Source organism: Salvelinus fontinalis, chromosome 20 (assembly GCF_029448725.1).
Source record: "Salvelinus fontinalis isolate EN_2023a chromosome 20, ASM2944872v1, whole genome shotgun sequence".
NCBI classification, from domain to species: Eukaryota; Metazoa; Chordata; class Actinopteri; order Salmoniformes; family Salmonidae; genus Salvelinus; species Salvelinus fontinalis.
The window spans coordinates 28,397,510-28,421,948 of record NC_074684.1 but is presented as its reverse complement, the minus strand read 5'-3'; the positions used below and the strand labels follow the sequence as shown (position 1 = coordinate 28,421,948).

The following is a 24,439-nucleotide window of genomic DNA, read 5'->3' as shown; positions in this document are numbered from 1 at the left end:
GAGGTTAATGGTAGAGAGAGAGAGTGGAGGTTAATGGTAGAGAGAGAGAGTGGAGGTTAATGGTAGAGAGAGAGAGTGGAGGTTAATGGTAGAGAGAGAGTGGAGGTTAATGGTAGAGAGAGAGTGGAGGTTAATGGTAGAGAGAGAGAGTGGAGGTTAATGGTAGAGAGAGAGAGTGGAGGTTAATGGTAGAGAGAGAGATAGGATGTTAATGGTAGAGAGAGAGAGTGGAGGTTAATGGTAGAGAGAGATAGGATGTTAATGGTAGAGAGAGAGAGGAGGTTAATGGTAGAGAGAGAGAGTGGAGGTTAATGGTAGAGAGAGAGAGGGGTGGAGGTTAATGGTAGAGAGAGAGAGTGGAGGTTAATGGTAGAGAGAGGTGGAGGTTAATGGTAGAGAGAGAGGGTGGAGGTTAATGGTAGAGAGAGGTGGAGATAATGGTAGAGAGAAAAAGTGGAGGTTAATGGTAGAGAGAGGGTGGAGGTTAATGGTAGAGAGAGAGGGTGGATGTTAATGGTAGAGAGAGAGGGTGGAGGTTAATGGTAGAGAGAGAGGGTGGAGGTTAATGGTAGAGAGAGAGGGTGGAGGTTAATGGAGAGAGAGAGAGAGGAGGTTAATGGTAGAGAGAGAGAGTGGAGGTTAATGGTAGAGAGAGAGGGTGGAGGTTAATGGTAGAGAGAGAGAGTGGAGGTTAATGGTAGAGAGAGAGAGAAGGTTAATGGTAGAGAGAGAGAGGAGGTTAATGGTAGAGAGAGAGAGTGAGGTTAATGGTAGAGAGAGAGGTTAATGGCAGAGAGAGAGAGAGAGAGGAGGTTAATGGTAGAGAGAGAGATAGGATGTTAATGGTAGAGAGAGAGAGTGGAGGTTAATGGTAGAGAGAGAGAGGATGTTAATGGTAGAGAGAGAGTGGAGGTTAATGGTAGAGAGAGAGAGTGGAGGTTAATGGTAGAGAGAGAGAGTGGAGGTTAATGGTAGAGAGAGAGTGGAGGTTAATGGTAGAGAGAGAGAGTGGAGGTTAATGGTAGAGAGAGAGAGTGGAGGTTAATGGTAGAGAGAGAGATAGGATGTTAATGGTAGAGAGAGAGATGGAGGTTAATGGTAGAGAGAGAGAGTGGAGGTTAATGGTAGAGAGAGAGAGTGGAGGTTAATGGTAGAGAGAGATAGGAGTTAATGGTAGAGAGAGAAGGAGTTAATGGTAGAGAGAGAGAGTGGAGGTTAATGGTAGAGAGAGAGATAGGATGTTAATGGTAGAGAGAGAGTGGAGGTTAATGGTAGAGAGAGAGTGGAGGTTAATGGTAGAGAGAGAGAGTGGAGGTTAATGGTAGAGAGAGAGAGTGGAGGTTAATGGTAGAGAGAGGGTGGAGGTTAATGGTAGAGAGAGAGAGTGGAGGTTAATGGTAGAGAGAGAGGGTGGAGGTTAATGGTAGAGAGAGAGGGTGGAGGTTAATGGTAGAGAGAGTGGAGATAATGGTAGAGAGAAAAAGTGGAGGTTAATGGTAGAGAGAGGGTGGAGGTTAATGGTAGAGAGAGAGGGTGGATGTTAATGGTAGAGAGAGAGGGTGGAGGTTAATGGTAGAGAGAGAGGGTGGAGGTTAATGGTAGAGAGAGAGAGTGGAGGTTAATGGTAGAGAGAGTGGAGGTTAATGGTAGAGAGAGAGTGGAGGTTAATGGTAGAGAGAGAGAGGAGGTTAATGGTAGAGAGAGAATGGAGGTTAATGGTAGAGAGAGAGAGTGGAGGTTAATGGTAGAGAGAGAGGAGGTTAATGGTAGAGAGAGAGTGGAGGTTAATGGTAGAGAGAGAGAGTGGAGGTTAATGGTAGAGAGAGAGAGTGGAGGTTAATGGTAGAGAGAGAGGTGGAGGTTAATGGTAGAGAGAGAGAGTGGAGGTTAATGGTAGAGAGAGAGAGTGGAGGTTAATGGTAGAGAGAGAGATGGAGGTTAATGGTAGAGAGAGAGAGTGGAGGTTAATGGTAGAGAGAGAGAGTGGAGGTTAATGGTAGAGAGAGAGAGTGGAGGTTAATGGTAGAGAGAGAGAGTGGAGGTTAATGGTAGAGAGAGAGATGGAGGTTAATGGTAGAGAGAGAGAGTGGAGGTTAATGGTAGAGAGAGAGAGGAGGTTAATGGTAGAGAGAGAGAGGAGGTTAATGGTAGAGAGAGAGAGTGAGGTTAATGTTAGAGAGAGAGAGGAGGTTAATGGTAGAGAGAGAGAGTGGAGGTTAATGGTAGAGAGAGAGAGGTTAATGGTAGAGAGAGAGGAGGTTAATGGTAGAGAGAGAGAGGAGGGTAAGGAGAGAGAGAGAGGATGTTAATAGTAGAGAGAGAGAGGAGGTTAATGGTAGAGAGAGAATGAAGGTTAATGGTAGAGAGAGAGGAGGTTAATGGTAGAGAGAGAGAGGAGGTTAATGGTAGAGAGAGAGAGGAGGTTAATGGTAGAGAGAAAGTGGAGGTTAATGGTAGAGAGAAAGTGGAGGTTAATGGTAGAGAGAGAGAGAGTGGAGGTTAATGGTAGAGAGAGAGTGGAGGTTAATGGTAGAGAGAGAGAGTGGAGGTTAATGGTAGAGAGAGAGATAGGATGTTAATGGTAGAGAGAGAGAAAGGATGTTAATGGTAGAGAGAGAGAGAGAGAGAGAGAGAGGAGGTTAATGGTAGAGAGAGAGGGTGGAGTTTATGGTAGAGAGAGATAGGATGTTAATGGTAGAGAGAGAGAGTGGAGGTTAATGGTAGAGAGAGAGATAGGATGTTAATGGTAGAGAGAGAGAGTGGAGGTTCATGGTAGAGAGAGAGTGGAGTTTATGGTAGAGAGAGAGATAGGATGTTAATGGTAGAGAGAGAGAGTGGAGATTAATGGTAGAGAGAGAGAGGAGGTTAATGGTAGAGAGAGAATGAAGGTTAATGGTAGAGAGAGAGGAGGTTAATGGTAGAGAGAGGAGGTTAATGGTAGAGAGAGAGAGGAGGTTAATGGCAGAGAGAGAGAGGAGTTAATGGCAGAGAGAAAGTGGAGGTTAATGGTAGAGAGAGAGGGTGGAGGTTAATGGTAGAGAGAGAAGGTGGAGGTTAATGGTAGAGAGAGAGAGCAGAGGTTAATGGTAGAGAGGTTGGAGGTTAATGGTAGAGAGAGAGGGTGGAGGGTTAATGGTAGAGAGAGAAGGTGGAGGTTAATGGTAGAGAGAGGGTGGAGATAATGGTAGAGAGAAAAAGTGGAGGTTAATGTTAGAGAGAGAGAGTGGAGGTTAATGGTAGAGAGAGGGTGGAGGTTAATGGTAGAGAGAAAGGGTGGAGGTTAATGGTAGAGAGAGAGGGTGGAGGTTAATGGTAGAGAGAGTGGAGGTTAATGGTAGAGAGAGAGGGTGGAGGTTAATGGTAGAGAGAGGGTGGAGGTTAATGGTAGAGAGAGAGAGTAGAGGTTAATGGTAGAGAGAGAGAGTGGAGGTTAATGGTAGAGAGAGTGGAGGTTAATGGTAGAGAGAGAGAGTGGAGGTTAATGGTAGAGAGAGAGAGAGAAGGTTAATGGTAGAGAGAGAGAGGAGGTTAATGGTAGAGAGAGAGTGGAGGTTAATGGTAGAGAGTGGAGGTTAATGGTAGAGAGAGAGATAGGATGTTAATGGTAGAGAGAGAGAGTGGAGGTTAATGGTAGAGAGAGAGAGATAGGATGTTAATGGTAGAGAGAGAGTGGAGGTTAATGGTAGAGAGAGAGAGTGGAGGTTAATGGTAGAGAGAGAGTGGAGGTTAATGGTAGAGAGAGAGAGTGGAGGTTAATGGTAGAGAGAGAGAGTGGAGGTTAATGGTAGAGAGAGATAGGATGTTAATGGTAGAGAGAGAGATAGGATGTTAATGGTAGAGAGAGAGAGTGGAGGTTAATGGTAGAGAGAGATAGGATGTTAATGGTAGAGAGAGAGAGTGGAGGTTAATGGTAGAGAGAGAGAGTGGAGGTTAATGGTAGAGAGAGATAGGATGTTAATGGTAGAGAGAGAGAGTGGAGGTTAATGGTAGAGAGAGAGGAGGTTAATGGTAGAGAGAGAGAGGAGGTTAATGGTAGAGAGAGAGAGTGGAGGTTAATGGTAGAGAGAGAGAGTGGAGGTTAATGGTAGAGAGAGAGAGTGGAGGTTAATGGTAGAGAGAGAGAGTGGAGGTTAATGGTAGAGAGAGAGGGTGGAGGTTAATGGTAGAGAGAGAGGGTGGAGGTTAATGGTAGAGAGAGAGGGTGGAGGTTAATGGTAGAGAGAGAGGGTGGAGGTTAATGGTAGAGAGAGAGGGTGGAGGTTAATGGTAGAGAGAGAGTGGAGGTTAATGGTAGAGAGAGAGTGGAGGTTAATGGTAGAGAGAGAGGGTGGAGGTTAATGGTAGAGAGAGAGTGGAGATAATGGTAGAGAGAAAAAGTGGAGGTTAATGTTAGAGAGAGGGTGGAGGTTAATGGTAGAGAGAGAGGGTGGATGTTAATCGTAGAGAGAGAGGGTGGAGGTTAATGGTAGAGAGAGAGGGTGGAGGTTAATGGTAGAGAGAGAGAGTGGAGGTTAATGGTAGAGAGATTGGAGGTTAATGGTAGAGAGAGAGGGTGGAGGTTAATGGTAGAGAGAGAGAGTGGAGGTTAATGGTAGAGAGAGAGAGAGGTTAATGGTAGAGGGAGAGGAGGTTAATGGTAGAGAGAGAGAGTGAGGTTAATGGTAGAGAGAGAGAGAGAGAGGAGGTTAATGGTAGAGAGAGAGATAGGATGTTAATGGTAGAGAGAGCGAGTGGAGGTTAATGGTAGAGAGAGACATAGGATGTTAATGGTAGAGAGAGAGTGGAGGTTAATGGTAGAGAGAGAGAGTGGAGGTTAATGGTAGAGAGAGAGAGTGGAGGTTAATGGTAGAGAGAGAGAGTGGAGGTTAATGGTAGAGAGAGAGTGGAGGTTAATGGTAGAGAGAGAGTGGAGGTTAATGGTAGAGAGAGAGAGTGGAGGTTAATGGTAGAGAGAGAGAGTGGAGGTTAATGGTAGAGAGAGAGATAGGATGTTAATGGTAGAGAGAGAGAGTGGAGGTTAATGGTAGAGAGAGATAGGATGTTAATGGTAGAGAGAGAGAGAGAGGTTAATGGTAGAGAGAGAGAGAGAGTGGAGGTTAATGGTAGAGAGAGCGAGAGAGAGGGTGGAGGTTAATGGTAGAGAGAGAGAGTGGAGGTTAATGGTAGAGAGGGTGGAGGTTAATGGTAGAGAGAGAGGGTGGAGGTTAATGGTAGAGAGAGTGTGGAGATAATGGTAGAGAGAAAAAGTGGAGGTTAATGTTAGAGAGAGGGTGGAGGTTAATGGTAGAGAGAGAGGGTGGATGTTAATGGTAGAGAGAGAGGGTGGAGGTTAATGGTAGAGAGAGAGGGTGGAGGTTAATGGTAGAAAGAGAGAGTGGAGGTTAATGGGAGAGAGAGAGAGAGGAGGTTAATGGTAGAGAGAGAGAGTGGAGATTAATGGTAGAGAGAGAGGGTGGAGGTTAATGGTAGAGAGAGAGAGTGGAGGTTAATGGTAGAAAGAGAGAGAGAAGGTTAATGGTAGAGAGAGAGAGGAGGTTAATGGTAGAGAGAGAGAGTGAGGTTAATGGTAGAGAGAGAGGTTAATGGCAGAGAGAGAGAGAGAGAGGAGGTTAATGGTAGAGAGAGAGATAGGATGTTAATGGTAGAGAGAGAGAGTGGAGGTTAATGGTAGAGAGAGAGATAGGATGTTAATGGTAGAGAGAGAGTGGAGGTTAATGGTAGAGAGAGAGAGTGGAGGTTAATGGTAGAGAGAGAGAGTGGAGGTTAATGGTAGAGAGAGAGTGGAGGTTAATGGTAGAGAGAGAGTGGAGGTTAATGGTAGAGAGAGAGAGTGGAGGTTAATGGTAGAGAGAGAGAGTGGAGGTTAATGGTAGAGAGAGAGATAGGATGTTAATGGTAGAGAGAGAGATAGGATGTTAATGGTAGAGAGAGAGAGTGGAGGTTAATGGTAGAGAGAGAGAGTGGAGGTTAATGGTAGAGAGAGATAGGATGTTAATGGTAGAGAGAGATAGGATGTTAATGGTAGAGAGAGAGAGTGGAGGTTAATGGTAGAGAGAGAGATAGGATGTTAATGGTAGAGAGAGAGTGGAGGTTAATGGTAGAGAGAGAGTGGAGGTTAATGGTAGAGAGAGAGAGTGGAGGTTAATGGTAGAGAGAGAGAGTGGAGGTTAATGGTAGAGAGAGGGTGGAGGTTAATGGTAGAGAGAGAGAGTGGAGGTTAATGGTAGAGAGAGAGGGTGGAGGTTAATGGTAGAGAGAGAGGGTGGAGGTTAATGGTAGAGAGAGTGGAGATAATGGTAGAGAGAAAAAGTGGAGGTTAATGTTAGAGAGAGGGTGGAGGTTAATGGTAGAGAGAGAGGGTGGATGTTAATGGTAGAGAGAGAGGGTGGAGGTTAATGGTAGAGAGAGAGGGTGGAGGTTAATGGTAGAGAGAGAGAGTGGAGGTTAATGGTAGAGAGAGTGGAGGTTAATGGTAGAGAGAGAGGGTGGAGATTAATGGTAGAGAGAGAGAGGAGGTTAATGGTAGAGAGAGAATGAAGGTTAATGGTAGAGAGAGAGGAGGTTAATGGTAGAGAGAGGAGGTTAATGGTAGAGAGAGAGAGGAGGTTAATGGCAGAGAGAGAGGAGTTAATGGCAGAGAGAAAGTGGAGGTTAATGGTAGAGAGAGAGAGTGGAGGTTAATGGTAGAGAGGTTGGAGGTTAATGGTAGAGAGAGAGGGTGGAGGTTAATGGTAGAGAGAGAAGGTGGAGGTTAATGGTAGAGAGAGAGTGGAGATAATGGTAGAGAGAAAAAGTGGAGGTTAATGTTAGAGAGAGAGAGTGGAGGTTAATGGTAGAGAGAGGGTGGAGGTTAATGGTAGAGAGAAAGGGTGGAGGTTAATGGTAGAGAGAGAGAGTGCAGGTTAATGGTAGAGAGAGTGGAGGTTAATGGTAGAGAGAGAGGGTGGAGGTTAATGGTAGAGAGAGAGGGTGGAGGTTAATGGTAGAGAGAGAGAGTAGAGGTTAATGGTAGAGAGAGAGTGGAGGTTAATGGTAGAGAGAGAGAGTGGAGGTTAATGGTAGAGAGAGTGGAGGTTAATGGTAGAGAGAGAGAGTGGAGGTTAATGGTAGAGAGAGAGAGAGAAGGTTAATGGTAGAGAGAGAGAGGAGGTTAATGGTAGAGAGAGAGAGGGGGGAGGTTAATGGTAGAGAGTGGAGGTTAATGGTAGAGAGAGAGATAGGATGTTAATGGTAGAGAGAGAGAGTGGAGGTTAATGGTAGAGAGAGAGAGATAGGATGTTAATGGTAGAGAGAGAGTGGAGGTTAATGGTAGAGAGAGAGAGTGGAGGTTAATGGTAGAGAGAGAGTGGAGGTTAATGGTAGAGAGAGAGAGTGGAGGTTAATGGTAGAGAGAGAGAGTGGAGGTTAATGGTAGAGAGAGAGAGTGGAGGTTAATGGTAGAGAGAGATAGGATGTTAATGGTAGAGAGAGAGATAGGATGTTAATGGTAGAGAGAGAGAGTGGAGGTTAATGGTAGAGAGAGATAGGATGTTAATGGTAGAGAGAGAGAGTGGAGGTTAATGGTAGAGAGAGAGAGTGGAGGTTAATGGTAGAGAGAGATAGGATGTTAATGGTAGAGAGAGAGAGTGGAGGTTAATGGTAGAGAGAGAGAGTGGAGGTTAATGGTAGAGAGAGAGAGTGGAGGTTAATGGTAGAGAGAGAGAGTGGAGGTTAATGGTAGAGAGAGAGAGTGGAGGTTAATGGTAGAGAGAGAGAGTGGAGGTTAATGGTAGAGAGAGAGGGTGGAGGTTAATGGTAGAGAGAGAGGGTGGAGGTTAATGGTAGAGAGAGAGGGTGGAGGTTAATGGTAGAGAGAGAGGGTGGAGGTTAATGGTAGAGAGAGAGGGTGGAGGTTAATGGTAGAGAGAGAGAGTGGAGGTTAATGGTAGAGAGAGAGGGTGGAGGTTAATGGTAGAGAGAGAGGGTGGAGGTTAATGGTAGAGAGAGAGTGGAGATAATGGTAGAGAGAAAAAGTGGAGGTTAATGTTAGAGAGAGGGTGGAGGTTAATGGTAGAGAGAGAGGGTGGATGTTAATCGTAGAGAGAGAGGGTGGAGGTTAATGGTAGAGAGAGAGGGTGGAGGTTAATGGTAGAGAGAGAGAGTGGAGGTTAATGGTAGAGAGATTGGAGGTTAATGGTAGAGAGAGAGGGTGGAGGTTAATGGTAGAGAGAGAGAGTGGAGGTTAATGGTAGAGAGAGAGAGAGGTTAATGGTAGAGGGAGAGGAGGTTAATGGTAGAGAGAGAGAGTGAGGTTAATGGTAGAGAGAGAGAGAGAGAGGAGGTTAATGGTAGAGAGAGAGATAGGATGTTAATGGTAGAGAGAGCGAGTGGAGGTTAATGGTAGAGAGAGACATAGGATGTTAATGGTAGAGAGAGAGTGGAGGTTAATGGTAGAGAGAGAGTGGAGGTTAATGGTAGAGAGAGAGAGTGGAGGTTAATGGTAGAGAGAGAGAGTGGAGGTTAATGGTAGAGAGAGAGTGGAGGTTAATGGTAGAGAGAGAGTGGAGGTTAATGGTAGAGAGAGTGGAGGTTAATGGTAGAGAGAGAGAGTGGAGGTTAATGGTAGAGAGAGAGATAGGATGTTAATGGTAGAGAGAGAGAGTGGAGGTTAATGGTAGAGAGAGATAGGATGTTAATGGTAGAGAGAGAGAGAGAGGTTAATGGTAGAGAGAGAGAGAGAGTGGAGGTTAATGGTAGAGAGAGAGAGAGAGAGAGAGAGTGGAGGTTAATGGTAGAGAGAGCGAGAGAGAGGGTGGAGGTTAATGGTAGAGAGAGAGAGTGGAGGTTAATGGTAGAGAGGGTGGAGGTTAATGGTAGAGAGAGAGGGTGGAGGTTAATGGTAGAGAGAGTGTGGAGATAATGGTAGAGAGAAAAAGTGGAGGTTAATGTTAGAGAGAGGGTGGAGGTTAATGGTAGAGAGAGAGGGTGGATGTTAATGGTAGAGAGAGAGGGTGGAGGTTAATGGTAGAGAGAGAGGGTGGAGGTTAATGGTAGAAAGAGAGAGTGGAGGTTAATGGGAGAGAGAGAGAGAGGAGGTTAATGGTAGAGAGAGAGAGTGGAGATTAATGGTAGAGAGAGAGGGTGGAGGTTAATGGTAGAGAGAGAGAGTGGAGGTTAATGGTAGAAAGAGAGAGAGAAGGTTAATGGTAGAGAGAGAGAGGAGGTTAATGGTAGAGAGAGAGAGTGAGGTTAATGGTAGAGAGAGAGGTTAATGGCAGAGAGAGAGAGAGAGAGGAGGTTAATGGTAGAGAGGAGGTTAATGGTAGAGAGAGAGATAGGATGTTAATGGTAGAGAGAGAGAGTGGAGGTTAATGGTAGAGAGAGAGATAGGATGTTAATGGTAGAGAGAGAGTGGAGGTTAATGGTAGAGAGAGAGAGTGGAGGTTAATGGTAGAGAGAGAGAGTGGAGGTTAATGGTAGAGAGAGAGTGGAGGTTAATGGTAGAGAGAGAGAGTGGAGGTTAATGGTAGAGAGAGAGAGTGGAGGTTAATGGTAGAGAGAGAGAGTGGAGGTTAATGGTAGAGAGAGATAGGATGTTAATGGTAGAGAGAGATAGGATGTTAATGGTAGAGAGAGAGAGTGGAGGTTAATGGTAGAGAGAGAGAGTGGAGGTTAATGGTAGAGAGAGAGTGGAGGTTAATGGTAGAGAGAGAGAGTGGAGGTTAATGGTAGAGAGAGAGAGTGGAGGTTAATGGTAGAGAGAGGGTGGAGGTTAATGGTAGAGAGAGAGAGTGGAGGTTAATGGTAGAGAGAGAGGGTGGAGGTTAATGGTAGAGAGAGAGGGTGGAGGTTAATGGTAGAGAGAGAGTGGAGATAATGGTAGAGAGAAAAAGTGGAGGTTAATGTTAGAGAGAGGGTGGAGGTTAATGGTAGAGAGAGAGGGTGGATGTTAATGGTAGAGAGAGAGGGTGGAGGTTAATGGTAGAGAGAGAGGGTGGAGGTTAATGGTAGAGAGAGAGAGTGGAGGTTAATGGTAGAGAGAGTGGAGGTTAATGGTAGAGAGAGAGGGTGGAGGTTAATGGTAGAGAGAGAGGTTGGAGGTTAATGGTAGAGAGAGAGAGTAGAGGTTAATGGTAGAGAGAGAGTGGAGGTTAATGGTAGAGAGAGTGGAGGTTAATGGTAGAGAGAGAGAGTGGAGGTTAATGGTAGAGAGAGAGAGAGAAGGTTAATGGTAGAGAGAGAGAGGAGGTTAATGGTAGAGAGAGAGAGTGAGGTTAATGGTAGAGAGAGAGAGGTTAATGGTAGAGAGAGAGAGAGAGGAGGTTAATGGTAGAGAGAGAGGAGGTTAATGGTAGGGAGACAGTATGTTAATGGTAGAGAGAGAGAGGTTAATGGTAGAGAGAGCGAGAGAGGTTAATGGTAGAGAGAGCGAGAGAGGTTAATGGTAGAGAGAGAGAGAGGTTAATGGTAGAGAGAGAGAGAGAGAGAGAGAGAGAGAGAGAGAGTGGAGGTTAATGGTAGAGAGAGCGAGAGAGGTTAATGGTAGAGAGAGAGAGAGTGGAGGTTAATGGTAGAGAGAGAGAGAGGAGGTTAATGGTAGAGAGAGAGAGAGGAGGTTAATGGTAGAGAGAGAGGAGGTTAATGGTAGAGAGAGAGAGAGAGGAGGTTAATAGTAGAGAGAGAGGAGGTTAATAGTAGAGAGAGAGGAGGTTAATGGTAGAGAGAGAGGAGGCTAATGGTAGAGATCTCTCTCTCTCTCTCTCTCTCTGCTCACCTTCTTAATGGTGGCAGTGTACTGGGCCAGCATGCTCTGGTCGATACCCTCGATCTGTTTGACACGTTCACACACTGTGTCTGTGTTCATGGAGCTCAGGAGGATGGCCGGGGTCCCCGACACCACCGAGGCTGAACCCTGACACACACAACCAGGTCCAGAACACACCGTCAACGACCAGATAGAGGAGTCAACCAACAGGTAAAACATGGCTTATTGGTTAATACAGTATGGCTACATTTGATGGAGGTCAAGATTACATTTCTCAAAGTTATCATGTGCTGTACTCATCAATAGTAACCCTCTGCCCATTTGAGTAGAAATGCAGTGATACAAAATATAATAGAATTGGAATTCCATGCTGAAACACTGTTGAAATCTGCAAGGTAACACAGGAAGGCCCAGTGAAAGGGGAGGGCAACATGAGAAGAACGTAGGCGACATAAAGCATCAGTAGGTATGAGAGAACTACAATATGAGTTCATCTACAATGGGTTGTGGATGAGACTGGAGCTATCCTGAGGGTGAGTACAATATGAGTTCATCTACAATGGGTTGTGGATGAGACTGGAGCTATCCTGAGGGTGAGTACAATATGAGTTCATCTACAATGGGTTGTGGATGAGACTGGAGCTATCCTGAGGGTGAGTACAATATGAGTTCATCTACAATGGGTTGTGGATGAGACTGGAGCTATCCTGAGGGTGAGTACAATATGAGTTCATCTACAATGGGTTGTGGATGAGACTGGAGCTATCCTGAGGGTGAGTACAATATGAGTTCATCTACAATGGGTTGTGGATGAGACTGGAGCTATCCTGAGGGTGAGTACAATATGAGTTCATCTACAATGGGTTGTGGATGAGACTGGAGCTATCCTGAGGGTGAGTACAATATGAGTTCATCTACAATGGGTTGTGGATGAGACTGGAGCTATCCTGAGGGTGAGTACAATATGAGTTCATCTACAATGGGTTGTGGATGAGACTGGAGCTATCCTGAGGGTGAGTACAATATGACAATGGGGTTAATAGAGGTTAGGTCCAAACCAAACATTGTCTTGAGTGGATGAGAGAATACTGTAGGGTAAAAAAAAAACATGGATGTAATCTGTGACATCACTTCCTGCTATCTACTGTTACTACTAGGCTACTCACTAGTTAGACCATACACTCTTAGAAAAAAGGTTTCTAAAAGGGTTCTTCGGCTGTCTCCCCATAGGAAAACCTCTCTGTGGACCAGGTTCTACATGGAACCAAACAGGTCCTCCCCTAGTACCAGAAAGGGTTCTACAAAGTGTTATCCTATGGGAATAGCCGAAGAACCCTTTAAGGTTCTAGATAGCACCTTTTTTTCTAAGAGTGTAGAAATAGAATCACTAGAACAAGCCCCTCAGACCATTGACTTGACTTGAATGAGGATGTCTGTTCTAGTAATTAACCGGTAAGTGATACACACCCAGTATCACCGTAACTTGGAGTATGGATAGAATGTACACATGGTGCAGGATTATTATTCACTTTTCAAACAGGTTAGTTTTAGGTCTTTATGAAACCACAGGCACAGGCTATATGTTCAATGTCACTGACTCAGAGTAGGAGGGCGGTCTTCACAAGACATGTGCACTTTGATGAGATGGAAGAGGGTGGGGTGTATGAGGGTTTAGGTAAGGAGAGTTCAGCTAGAAGGGCCAGACAAAATCAAATATTTGAAATGCTTATAGAGACTTGTACAAGTGTTACAAATCTACAATGTATCTTACAAATTTACAAAACATCTGTAATTGTAAATATGTCTTAAATAGTATGACAGAAGCAGATCAAAGATTTCACTAGTCAGCGGCCTTGTAGCATCACTTAGTGCCCTAACAAGGGAGCAACACTAGTGTCACATAACCAGGTTTTCAGCTACTATACTGGATGTGTAGTTTTTTGCTGGCGTGAGCAGAATACACGCCACTTTATCAAGTGTTCTCGGGTGTGAGCCACGTGACAAAAAAAATAATTATAAACTGGTGGTTCGAGCTCTGAATGCTGATTGGCTGAAAGCTGTGGTATATCAGAGGTATGACAAAACAGTTATTTTGACTGTTCTAATTACATTGGTAACCAGTTTATAATAGCAATAAGGCACATTGGGGGTTTGTGATATTTGGCCAATATACCACGGCTAAGGTCTGTATCCAGGCACTCCGCGTTGAGTCGTTCATAAGGACAGCCCTTAGCGTGGTATATTGGCCATATACCACACCTCCTCGGGAACCAGAGCTGAGGCGTACCACTTCCACCCAGGTTTCATTGACATGAATGGGAGCTTCTTGCGCTCTGCAAAAAGGTATTACTCCAGTGTAGCATGCCTGTAACTCCTAGTTCCCATTCAAGATAGTGGGCTAGAGTTTCCAAGGTGCATGATGGGATTACAGAGGTCAGATCCCTTCCGAAGAGGGTGAGTTTGTCGGTCTAGGTCTAGTTAGGAGGAGTTAGAGAAAACGTCTGAATGGATTCAGTACCTGCTTCTTTTTCAAAGACGGTACCTTAAACTGCTTGGAGGGAGGAGAGAGAACGAGAGGTGGAGAGAAACAGATGGAAAGGTGAGGAGGGAGTGGCTACAGCAGGTTTTCATCAGAGAGGGATGTGAGGAGAGAACATTAGGAAGACACACAGATGCCAACATTATCGTCTTAGAGGAGAAAAAAACATTAGGGAGACATACATATCTTCAAGACAAGACATTGAGAGAGAGAGAGGAGAGAGAGGGGAAGAGAGAGGAAGAGAGAGAGAAAGGAAGAGAGTGGAGAGAGAGTGGAGAGAGAGAGAGAAAGAGAGTAGAGCGAGAGAAAGAGAGTAGAGCGAGAGAGAGAGAGAGAGAGAGAGAGAGAGAGAGAGAGGAGAGAGAGAGAGAGTGGAGAGAGAGAGAGGAAGAGAGTGGAGAGTGAGGAAGAGAGTGGAAGAGAGAGAGGAAGAGAGTGGAAAGGGAGAGAGAGAGAGAGAGAGAGAGAGAGAGAGAGAGAGAGAGGAGAGAGAGAAGAGAGAGAGAGAAAGAGAATGGAGGGAGAGAGAGAAAGAGAATGGAGGGAGAGAGAGAGAGAGAGAGAATGGAAGAGAGAGAGAGAGAGAGAGAGAGAGAGAGAGAGAGAGAGAGAGAGAGAGAGAGAGAGAGAGAGTGGAGAGAGAGGAAGAGAGTGGAGAGAGAGAGGAAGAGAGTGGAGTGAGAGAGAGAGAGAGAGCGAGAGAGAGAGAGAGAGAGAGAGAGAGTGGAGAGAGAGAGAGGAAGAGAGTGGAGAGTGAGGAAGAGAGTGGAAGAGAGAGAGGAAGAGAGTGGAGAGAGAGGAAGAGAGTGGAGAGAGAGGAAGAGAGTGGAGAGAGAGGAAGAGAGTGGAGAGAGAGAGAGGAAGAGAGTGGAAAGGGAGAGAGAGAGAGAGAGAGTGGAGAGAGAGAGAGGAAGAGAGTGGAGAGTGAGGAAGAGAGTGGAAGAGAGAGAGGAAGAGAGTGGAGAGAGAGGAAGAGAGTGGAGAGTGAGGAAGAGAGTGGAAGAGAGAGAGGAAGAGAGTGGAGAGAGAGGAAGAGAGTGGAGAGAGAGGAAGAGAGTGGAGAGAGAGGAAGAGAGTGGAGAGAGAGAGAGGAAGAGAGTGGAAAGGGAGAGAGAGAGAGAGAGAGAGAGAGAAAGAGAGAGAGAGGGTGGAGAGAGAGAGAGAGAGAAAGAGAATGGAGGGAGAGAGAGAAAGAGAATGGAGGGAGAGAGAGAGAGAGAGAGAATGGAAGAGAGTGGAGAGAGAGAGAGAGAGTAGAGAGAGAGAGTGGAGAGAGAGGAAGAGAGTGGAGAGAGAGAGGAAGAGAGTGGAGTGAGAGAGAGAGAGAGAGAGAGAGAGACAGAGAGAGAGGAGAGAGAGAGAGAGAGAGAGAGAGAGTAGAGAGAAAGAGGAGAGAGAGAGAGAGAGAGGAGAGAGCGAGTAGAGAGAAAGAGTGGAGAGAGAGAGAGAGAGAGAGAGAGAGAGAGGAGAGAGCGAGTAGAGAGAAAGAGTGGAGAGAGGGCATGCCTTCATTGTGAGGATGAGAATAATGTTTTTGATGTCTCTGCGGCGTTCAGTGTTTTTTGGACAGTTGGATGCTGTAATAGCAGGGTCAATGTTTCTGTGTTTCTAGTTTCTCTGTGTGTTTGTGTCTGTGTACAGAGCTCTAAATTATAATTTTTCATTGGTAGCACTGGTGCTCCCAAATTAAAAAAGTTAGGAGCACCACATGAAATCTAGGAGCATATACAGCATACACAGCCTATATCGGGCTTATATGAATTCTAGCTGCTTTTGAAGCACATGTTGAGCCCTAAAAACTAACATGTAACATTGTAAAGAAATTAGGTTATAAAAGCTACAATTTTGATAGGAATAACTGTCATTGAAATGACAAAATACTATGTGTAATAATAGGTTTCTACATTGCGTTAAAGCTCGATTTTCCTATTGAGATGGATTACATTGAACAGTGTACACGGTCTCTTAAAAACGTCCGATTTGTGATGACAACACACAAGAGATATGTAATTCATTCATTGCTATGATCATTGATCTCCTGAAGAAGCTGTCCCTTTTCCTATCGGTGCCCCCAAATGTTTGGATATACTGGTCAAGTTACCAGGTTGTTAGCCAGCTAGCCAATGAGGTAATATGACTGAACAATGTGGAAACAAGTGGTTAACGCACAAGTAGTTTTACAACGGCCCACGACATGGTTTATGAATGTAAAAGTCGGTCCCGGCGATTTGCTACAGATACAAATGTTGCCCCGGTAATATGGGTCAAATCTTTTGACCTGGTTGGGCTAGAAGCAAGCCGTTTTCTCTGTAGTAATGGTGCAACCATAACCCTATCGAATCAGCTGTTGTCTCTAGGGCACTCATACACTTTCAGTACAGGGAAGCCTTATCACTACAACAATTATCTGGGAGATTTGTTTCCTAGTCGCACAGTGCTTTCAAAATAAAACTACTGGTCGCACAGAAAAATATTTTGTGGGATATGAGACCAAACTCGGTTGCACTTTAGAGCCCTGTCTGTGTGTGTGTCTGTGTGGGAGGTTGGATGTCTGACACAGAAAGAGAAAGGGAGAGTGGAAGCATGTTTCTGCAATAGGGGGTGGGTTATCTGGTGAGATGAACATCTCTGATAGAATCCCAATCGGAATGTTCTGATGTTCAAACAACTCAAATCAGAAGGTTCAAACAAGCATATATAAGCTAATGAAATGTGAAAGGAAAATCATTTCTCTCTCTTTAACATGGTTATACATCCATTCTAGATGAACTTTCTCTACTCACTACCTCTAATACTTACGAGTCCACTGCTCGGATCCCGGGGAAAGCCACTTTTAAGTGGGAATGGGCGTGGTGGAGGAGCATGAACAGGGAAACTGCCCACATACTGGCGTGGCAGCTGGTAAACATGATGGGGAAAATATGGCTGGAGGGAGGGGAATACCAGGGAGAAAGGAAACACATTTACCATGGGGTGAAATAAATAAAAAATACAACACTTAAATATGAAACCAGCGTAACAATTGAGGTGTCTGAGATATTATGAAATACAGACTGAAGCAAATTAAACAGCAACAGCATGTCAAATACATACATACATGCGTACTTAGTGTACGTATGTATGAATGTATGTATCTATGTACAAACAAGGGGTCACACAGTACAAACACCTCATCATGTTACAGCACAGAGACTTCAACTTAAATGGGAACTATAAATAACAAGAGAGCTCTGCAAATTATAAACCAGAAGTGTCCCACAAAGTGAGAAGGGGGACGATAACAAGGTGGGAAATGTAAGGAATGTGTTGAGGTTCAAAGTCCTTTGTTTGATTAGAGACCGTCAGTGATCGCCTACCAGGCAGCATATGACTGAATGAGTTAACTGACACGAGCCAGACGATCTACAAGTGAAACTTTGGTCATTCCATTTGGAACCAGGCCCATCTCAGTCCTATATAGAATAGCAATGTCCTTGGCGACATGAGGGTGTTCTTTCTCATACACTCACCCTGTTATAGAAGGGGTGCTGGGGGCCAGCCATACCACTGTAGTTGCTGCTGTGGGGCGGTGGGGACACCAGCCCTGGGGGGTTGAAGTGCCCGTTGAAGGAGGTGGAGGGGGAGCAGGCGGACATGCCTGACTGCTGGCTGTAGACTGAGGTGGGGCGGGGAGCGGCTTCCTGCAGGGGCAGGCTGGGATAGGTCACCGCTCTGATGCTCATCTGTTCCCTGGCAGCACGCACGTCTGGGGGGAAAGAAGAGACAGACAGGGAAAGAGAAATGTGTCATTAAATGTTATAATGTAATTTATAATGTAAAGTCCGGAAAAAAAGTTGGATCTGCACATAGACATGAAACCATAATGACTAACTCATCTGACAAATTCATGATACATTCCAAAACCTGCAAGTTGTTATTCAAGTTGGAAAGAGAATGGATGCCTGCATAATAATACCAAAACGTATTGAAATGATTTGTGTGGAACCCTGATTATTCGGTGACACAAACAGAAATATGCTCTCCTCACCTGCGATGATCTCTCGTAATTTGGGGTCGAGGTTGACGGTGCAGGGTAGGAAGGTTTTGATGTCGCGCGCATTGAGGACAGGTGTCCGAGAGGAGAGGAACACCTCGAAGCTACGCACATCCCCATCAATCTCCAACAGGGGCTCCACGTCTTTAGTGGTCGGAATGTTCTTGGAGATCCTAAAACAGCAGAGGTAAGACTGAAGCCTAATGAAGACAAGCGAGGAAAGAGCTATAGCTCTTCTACACTGAAAGGTTGTGTCACGTTCCTGACCTATTTATGTTAGTTTTTGTGTGTTAGTTGGTCAGGACGTGAGGTTGGGTGGGCATTCTATGTTATCTGTTTCTATGTTGGTTTCGGTTTGCCTGGTATGGCTCTTGATTAGAGGCAGGTGGTTTGCGTTTGCCTCTAATTAAGAGTCATATTTAGGTAGGGCATTCTCACTGTTTGTTTGGGGGTGATTGTCTCCTGTGTCCGTATGTTATGTTCGTACCACATAGGACTGTAGCGTTTGTTTGTTTCGTTTTCGTTTCGATGTCGTCTGTTACCTGTACGTAAGTTTATGTTTAGTTATGTAAGTTTATGTTCAGGTCTCGTCAACGTCGTTTTGTTATTTTGTAGTTTGGAAAGTGTTTTGTTTCGTTTCGTGTGCCATCGTAATTTATAATAAAGATGGCTTATTTCCCTGAGCCTGCGTTTTGGTCTGAAGATCCTTCTCTCCTCACCTCTTCCGAGGATGAGGAGAGCGTCACCCGTTACAGGTTGCTTCCTTAGTTTGACATTTTTCGCAGCTGACCAACAATAAAATGTAAATACAAAAACATACATCAAATACATCTATATCCAAAAACAGGGAATAAATTGCAATGAAGAAAATGTAATTTTCCTTTCTAAAAATAATGATTCTGTGAGCTTCATGGATTAGAGTCTTTTGAATGACATATTACTGTATTTGGAGTGACAATGAAGGACATTTGAATCATTCAGGGGCAAAAACGTGAATAGAACATAAGTCATTATTTATATTTGGCAACATCCTTTTACACACGAAAAACCACCCAACTTTATTTTGCAGCGACTAAGCTTCTGTCTGAGAAGTAACTGACATTAAAATACAATAATCCAACCAATGGGATGCAATTATAATGACGATTCAACCAATTAAACTAATCCTTATTGCCCAGTGAATAATCTGACTGTTTCATCACGTCAGAGATTTGTGTGTTCCAAATGGCAACCTGTTCCCTATATAGTGCACTACTCTTGTACAAACGGAAAATAAAGGGGGATACCTAGTCAGTGGTACAACTAAACGCATCAACTGAAATGTGTCTTCTGCATTTAGCCCAACCCCTCTGAATCCGAGATGTGCTGGGGGGGGGGGGCTGCCTTAAATCGACATCCATGTCATCGGTGCCTGGGGGAACAGTAGGTTAACTGCCTTGCTCAGGGGCAGAACGACAGATTTTTACCTTGTCAGCTCAGGGATTCGATCCAGCAACCTTTCAGTTCCTGGCCCAATGCTCCTACCCACCAGGCAACCTGCCGTAGTGCACTATATAGGAAATAGGGTGCCATTTGGGATGTACCTCTCTCACTGGGAGTAAATGTATTCTTTCTTCGATAATAACTTTTCCACTGTGTCTTTTTGTGAAAATGTAGTTCTTCTTTGGCCTCACATTTTCAGACAGATCATTCAAAATGAAATAAAACCCTCTCTCACGCAACTAAACAGTTCCTAAGTTCTATAATTAGGACAGGTGTTTCAAGAAGACATTTTAAGGTTGGGAAAGGGGGTTGGGGATCTACAGCATGCATACCTCTGCTAGATGGTCTTGAGGGTGGCCCAGTTTTATAGGTGTAAATGGGGACTACAGTATATTACCTCTGCTAGATGGTCTTGGATGTAGTTTTACGGGGTCTCTACATTACCTCTCGTAGATAGTCTTGAGGGCGGCCTGGTCAGGGATGCCTTCAGTCTCCTCCAGGAACAAGATGAGCCAGGAAGTCCTGTAGGGCCAGGTCTCAGTAAGGTTGATCCACGATGCCAGGCGGTCCCAGTTAAACATAATCTGATTTGCCCTCAGCAAACGACCTATAGACAGACCAGCATTGTGTAAGTCAGACTGGACAAAACACACATGCTTTCCTCAATAAAATTCATCCATAATCTGTATGGTTCATTGTGGTTCATGTAGTAAACTCAGTGGGTAAACTTGTGGAAAACAAAGTGTGTGTGTTAGTTTAGGATTTTCATAAATGACATCCCTAATTTAAAACGTCGATACCAGAAGGGGTGTGTGGCTAAAAGGCACTATGCATTCATTGTTTCATTGTGTGAATTGTTTGCCCTTTTTCTTCATGTTTATTTTTATATACATTTTGCTTCAGCATGCATAGAAGTACAAATGTGCACTGTGCACAAATGTAGGCCTATAAAAGTTCCCATTTGGGTATGTCTGATAGTAGGCCATTTCTTTAACTCAACACCACTTATGACCAGCCGAGCCTCTCAAAAGTATTTATTTTGTCACCACACACAGAAAGCCAACAGAGTGTTGTACATCCATTGTGAATGACCATAGTTCCTCACTGTATTTGAAAATCTTTCCAATATCAGACTTCTCGATGGGCTTAAGTAACCTCTGCGTCTTGGTGTGAAATAGCAACATATTGCTGATCCCATATCTCCAGTGGAAACGTCCTAAAATAGGCTATCTGAACACTTCTCTGAACACAAATACAGCTGTGTCTGGGAAACAGTGAGGGCCCACTTGAAACAATGGTGCAAGTTCACTATAGCTCAAGCCAGACAGAGAGAGGCAGCGGAGAGAGATTAATGCTATTGACTGAACCAAATGCCACGCGTAGCAAATGTGATTTATAGAGGATATATTTTCATCAGGATATTTATTTTCATCAGGATATTTTCTTCTTCAAATATAATTTTGGATCTGGTTGATATTTCACATATTTTCATCACATCCGAGGTCCATGGCCACCGAGCGTGATCCGACCCGCGATCCAAGGGTCAACTACAGAAATGTGGATCCGACCTGTTCGGATCTCAGGTAATCGGGTTCGGGTATATCTGTGAAAACCTCTAGTGTGTGTGTCTGTGTGTGCGCATGTGCATGCGTACATGCGCACATGTGGGTGTGCATGTGTGTGTAGGTGTGTCCATACGTGTGTGTGGACGCGTGAGTCAACGTGGGTGTGTCAACGTGGGTTGACCCACCTGTGACAGACACGATGTTGAGCAGCCTCCTCATGGTCTGGGGGCTGATGTCACTGAACCAGTCTTCTGTCACCAGCAGCTTGCTCAGGTCAAAGGACATCTGCCGTGTCACAGTCCTCTGCATCTGACGTCGCCGGTACGTGTCCTATGCAGAGACATATGGTTAGGAGGTATCCAGATTACCATACCGGGGTGTAGGGTATTACCGGAAGTGCACAAAAGGGGCGCTATTTACAAAAATATATATAACAGTAACATATATTATAATAATAGATATATGGTTGGGCATTATATACACAGTTCATTCGGAACATATTCAGATGCCTTCACTTTTTCCACATTTTGTTACGTCACAGCCTTATTCTAAAATTGATTACAACTTTTTTTCACAATCAATCTACACACAATAACCCATAATGACAAAGCGAAAACAGGTTTGCAAATTTATGAAAAAAATATTTAAAAAATACCTTATGTACATAGGTATTCAGACCCTCTGCTATGAGACTCAAAATGGAGCTCAGGTGCATCCTGTTTCCATTGATCATCCTTGAGATGTTTCTACAACTTGATTGGAGTCCACCTGTGGTAAATTCAATGGATTTGGAAAGGCACACACCTGTATATATAAAGGTCCTACAGTTGACAGTGCATGTCAGAGTAAAAACCAAGCCATGAGGTTGAACGAATTGTCCGTAGAGCCCCTGACACTGGATTGTGTCGAGGCACAGATCTGGGGAAGGGTACCAAAAATATTCTGCAGCATTGAATGTCCCCAAGAACACAGTGGCCTCCATCATTCTTAAATGGAAGAAGTTTGGAAGCACCAATACTCCTCCTAGAGCTGCCCGTCCAGCCAAACTGAGCAATCGGGGGAAAAGGGCCTTGGTCAGGGAGGTGACAAAGAACCCGATCGTCACTCTGACCGAGGAGAACCTTCCAGAAGGACAACCATCTCTGCACCACTCCACCAATCAGACCTTTATGATAGTAGAGTGGCCAGACGGAAGCCACTCCCCAGTAAAAGGCACATGACAGCCTGTTTGGAGTTTGCAAAAAGGCACCTAAAGAATCTCAGACCATAAGAAACAACATTCTCTGATCTGATGAAACCAAGATTGAACTATTTGGTCCGAATGCCAAGCGTCACGTTTGGAGGAATCCTGGCACCATCCCTAAAGTGAAGCATGGTGGTGGCAGCATCATGCTGTGGGGATGTTTTTCAGCGGCAGGGACTGGGAGACTAGTCAGGATCGAAGCAAAGATGAACAGAGCAAACTACATGGAGATTCTTGATGAAAACCTGCTCCAGAGTGCTCAGGACCTCAGATTGGGGCGAAGGTTCACCTTCCAACAGGACAATGACCCTAGGCACACAGCCAAGACAAAGCAGGAGTGGCTTCGGGACAAGTCTCTGAGTGTCCTCGAGTGGCCCAGCAAAACCCCGGACTTGAACCCAATCTAACATCTCTGGAGAGAGCTGAAAATAGCTGTGCAGTGATGCTCCCCATCCAACTTGACAGAGCTTGAGTGGATCTGCAGAGAAGAATGGGAGAAACTCCCCAAATACAGGTGTGCCAAGCTTGTAGTGTCAAACCCAAGAAGACTCAAGGCTGTAATCGCTGCCAAAGATGCTTCAACAAAGTACTGAGTAAAGGGTCTGAATACTTACGTAAATGTGATATGTTTATGATATGATATGTGATATGATATGTTTATGATGTGATATGTGATAACATTTCTAAAAACCTGTTTTTGCTTTGTCATTATGGGGTATTGTGTGTAGATTTATGAGTAAGAAAAAACAATTTAATACATTTTAGAATAAGGATGTAACGTAACAAAATGTGGAAAAAGTCAAGGGGTATGAATACTTTCTGAAGGCACTGTACTGTATATGTATTTCTGGGGGAGGGGGATGCACAAAACAACAGGGATCTTGATCCACGAGGGGATTGAATGTCTCTGCTGTAACCAAGAAACTTGCTCTTGACATCAAGCCACTTGGAACATCACACCGTCGTCTATAAACGGTATATCGCCCAAGCTTACACAGAGCAAACACATATTAACATTATATTAACACATGAGAGGAAACAATCAGATACGGTTTGCTGTTTACACAGTGTTAAACTGTCACATGTAATATAGCATGATATAGATATATACACTGCTCAAAAAAATAACATAACCCCACCACCACCCCTGAGACCAGCCACCAAGACAGCTGATGCAACTGTGGGTTTGCATAAACTGTCAGAAACTGTCTCATCTGCGTGCTCATCATCCTCACCAGGGTCTTGACCTAACTGCAGTTCGTCGTTGTAACAGACTTCAGTGGGTGAATGCTCACCTTTGATGGCCACTGTCACGCTGCAGAAGTGTGCTCTTAACAGATGAATCCCGGTTTCAACTGTACCGAGCAGATGGCAGACAGCGTGTATTTCGTTGTGTAGGCAAGCGGTTTGCTGATGTCAACGTTGTGAACAGAGTGCCCCATGGTGGTGGTGGGGTTATGTTATGGGTATGCATAAACTGCTGACAATGAACACAATTGCATTTTATCGATGGCAATTTGAATGCACAGAGATTCCGTGACGAGATCCTGAGGCCCAATGTCGTGCCATTCATCCGCCGCCATCACCTCCTATTTCAGCACAATAATGCACGGCCCCATGTTGCAAGGATTTGTACACAATTCCTAGAAGCTGGAAATGTCTGTTCTTCCAAGGCCTGCATACTCACCAGACATGTCACCCATTAAGCATGTTTGGGATGCTCTAGATCGACGTGTACGACAGCGTGTTCCAGTTCCCGCCAATATCGGTGTCAGAGGAAGGCCCCAAAAATTGTCAAAGACTCCAGCCACCCTAGTCATAGACTGTTCTCTCCTACCGCACGGCAAGCAGTACCGGAGCACCAAGTCTAGGTCCAAGAGGCTCCTTAACTGCTTCTACCCCCAAGCAATAAGACTGATGAATCAAATGGCCCCCCAGACTTTTTGCCTTGACACCCCCCCCCCTGTTTTTACACTGCTGCTACTCGCTGTTTATTATCTATGCATAGTTGTTACTTTACCCCTACCTACATGTACAAATTACCTCGACTAACCTTTATCCTTGCACATTGACTCTGTACCGGTACCCCCTGTATATAGCCTTGTTATTGTTATTTTGTGTTACTTTTTATTTGATCATTTATTTTATTGAGGAAATATTTTAACTCTTAACTCTATTTTCTTAAAACTGCATTGTGGTTAAGGGCTTGTCAGTAAGCATTTCACGGTAAGGTCTACTACACCTGTTGTATTCGGAGCATGTGACAAATAACATTTGATTTGATATCCAGCAACAGCCATTGAAGAGGAGTGGGACAACATTCCAAAGGCCACAATCAACAGCCTGATCAACTCTATGCGAAGACGTGTCGCGTTGCATGATGCAAATGGTGGTCACACCACATACTGACTGGTTTTCTGATCCACACCCCTACCTTTTATTTGAAGGTACCTGTGACCAACAGATGCATATCTGTATTCCCAGTCATGTGAAATCCATAGATTAGTGCCTAATTTATTTGCTTATATGAACTGTAACTCAGTAACCTCACTAATGCTCTTGTGGCTGAATGGAAGCAAGTCCCTGCACCAAATGTTCCAACATCTAGTGGAAAGCCTTCCCAGAAGAGTGGAGGCTGTTATAGCAGCAAAGGGGGGACCAACTCCATATTAATGCCCATGATTGCGCACAATTTTGGAATAAGATGTTCGACGAGCAGGTGTCAACATACTTTTGGTCATGTAGTGTACTTATATTTCAAAAGTAGAGAAAATGGGAATATAATGGAAAAATTTGACAAATTTAGTCTGAGATTTGGCATAGGTCCTTGAGT

The 24,439-nt window shown here is 44.6% G+C and overlaps 1 protein-coding gene across 9 annotated transcripts in view; it reads right to left on the bottom strand.

Moving 5' to 3' along the window:
* Positions 1–2,294: 2,294 nt before the first annotated feature.
* LOC129817639 (kinase D-interacting substrate of 220 kDa B) overlaps positions 2,295–24,439 on the bottom strand; it is a 58,971-nt gene continuing 36,826 nt past the window's right edge. For 2 of the 9 annotated variants that reach the window (XM_055873079.1, XM_055873081.1), the window contains exons 21-27: positions 20,549–20,693; positions 19,243–19,405; positions 17,311–17,489; positions 16,793–17,028; positions 16,083–16,208; positions 13,263–13,292; positions 2,296–10,891 (exon numbers count right to left, since the gene is read on the bottom strand). In XM_055873079.1, the coding sequence (XP_055729054.1) occupies positions 10,712–10,891; positions 13,263–13,292; positions 16,083–16,208; positions 16,793–17,028; positions 17,311–17,489; positions 19,243–19,405; positions 20,549–20,693 (1,059 nt within the window). In that variant the 3' untranslated portion in view covers positions 2,296–10,711. The other 7 variants (XM_055873082.1, XM_055873088.1, XM_055873080.1 and 4 more) reach the window with 6 other exon arrangements.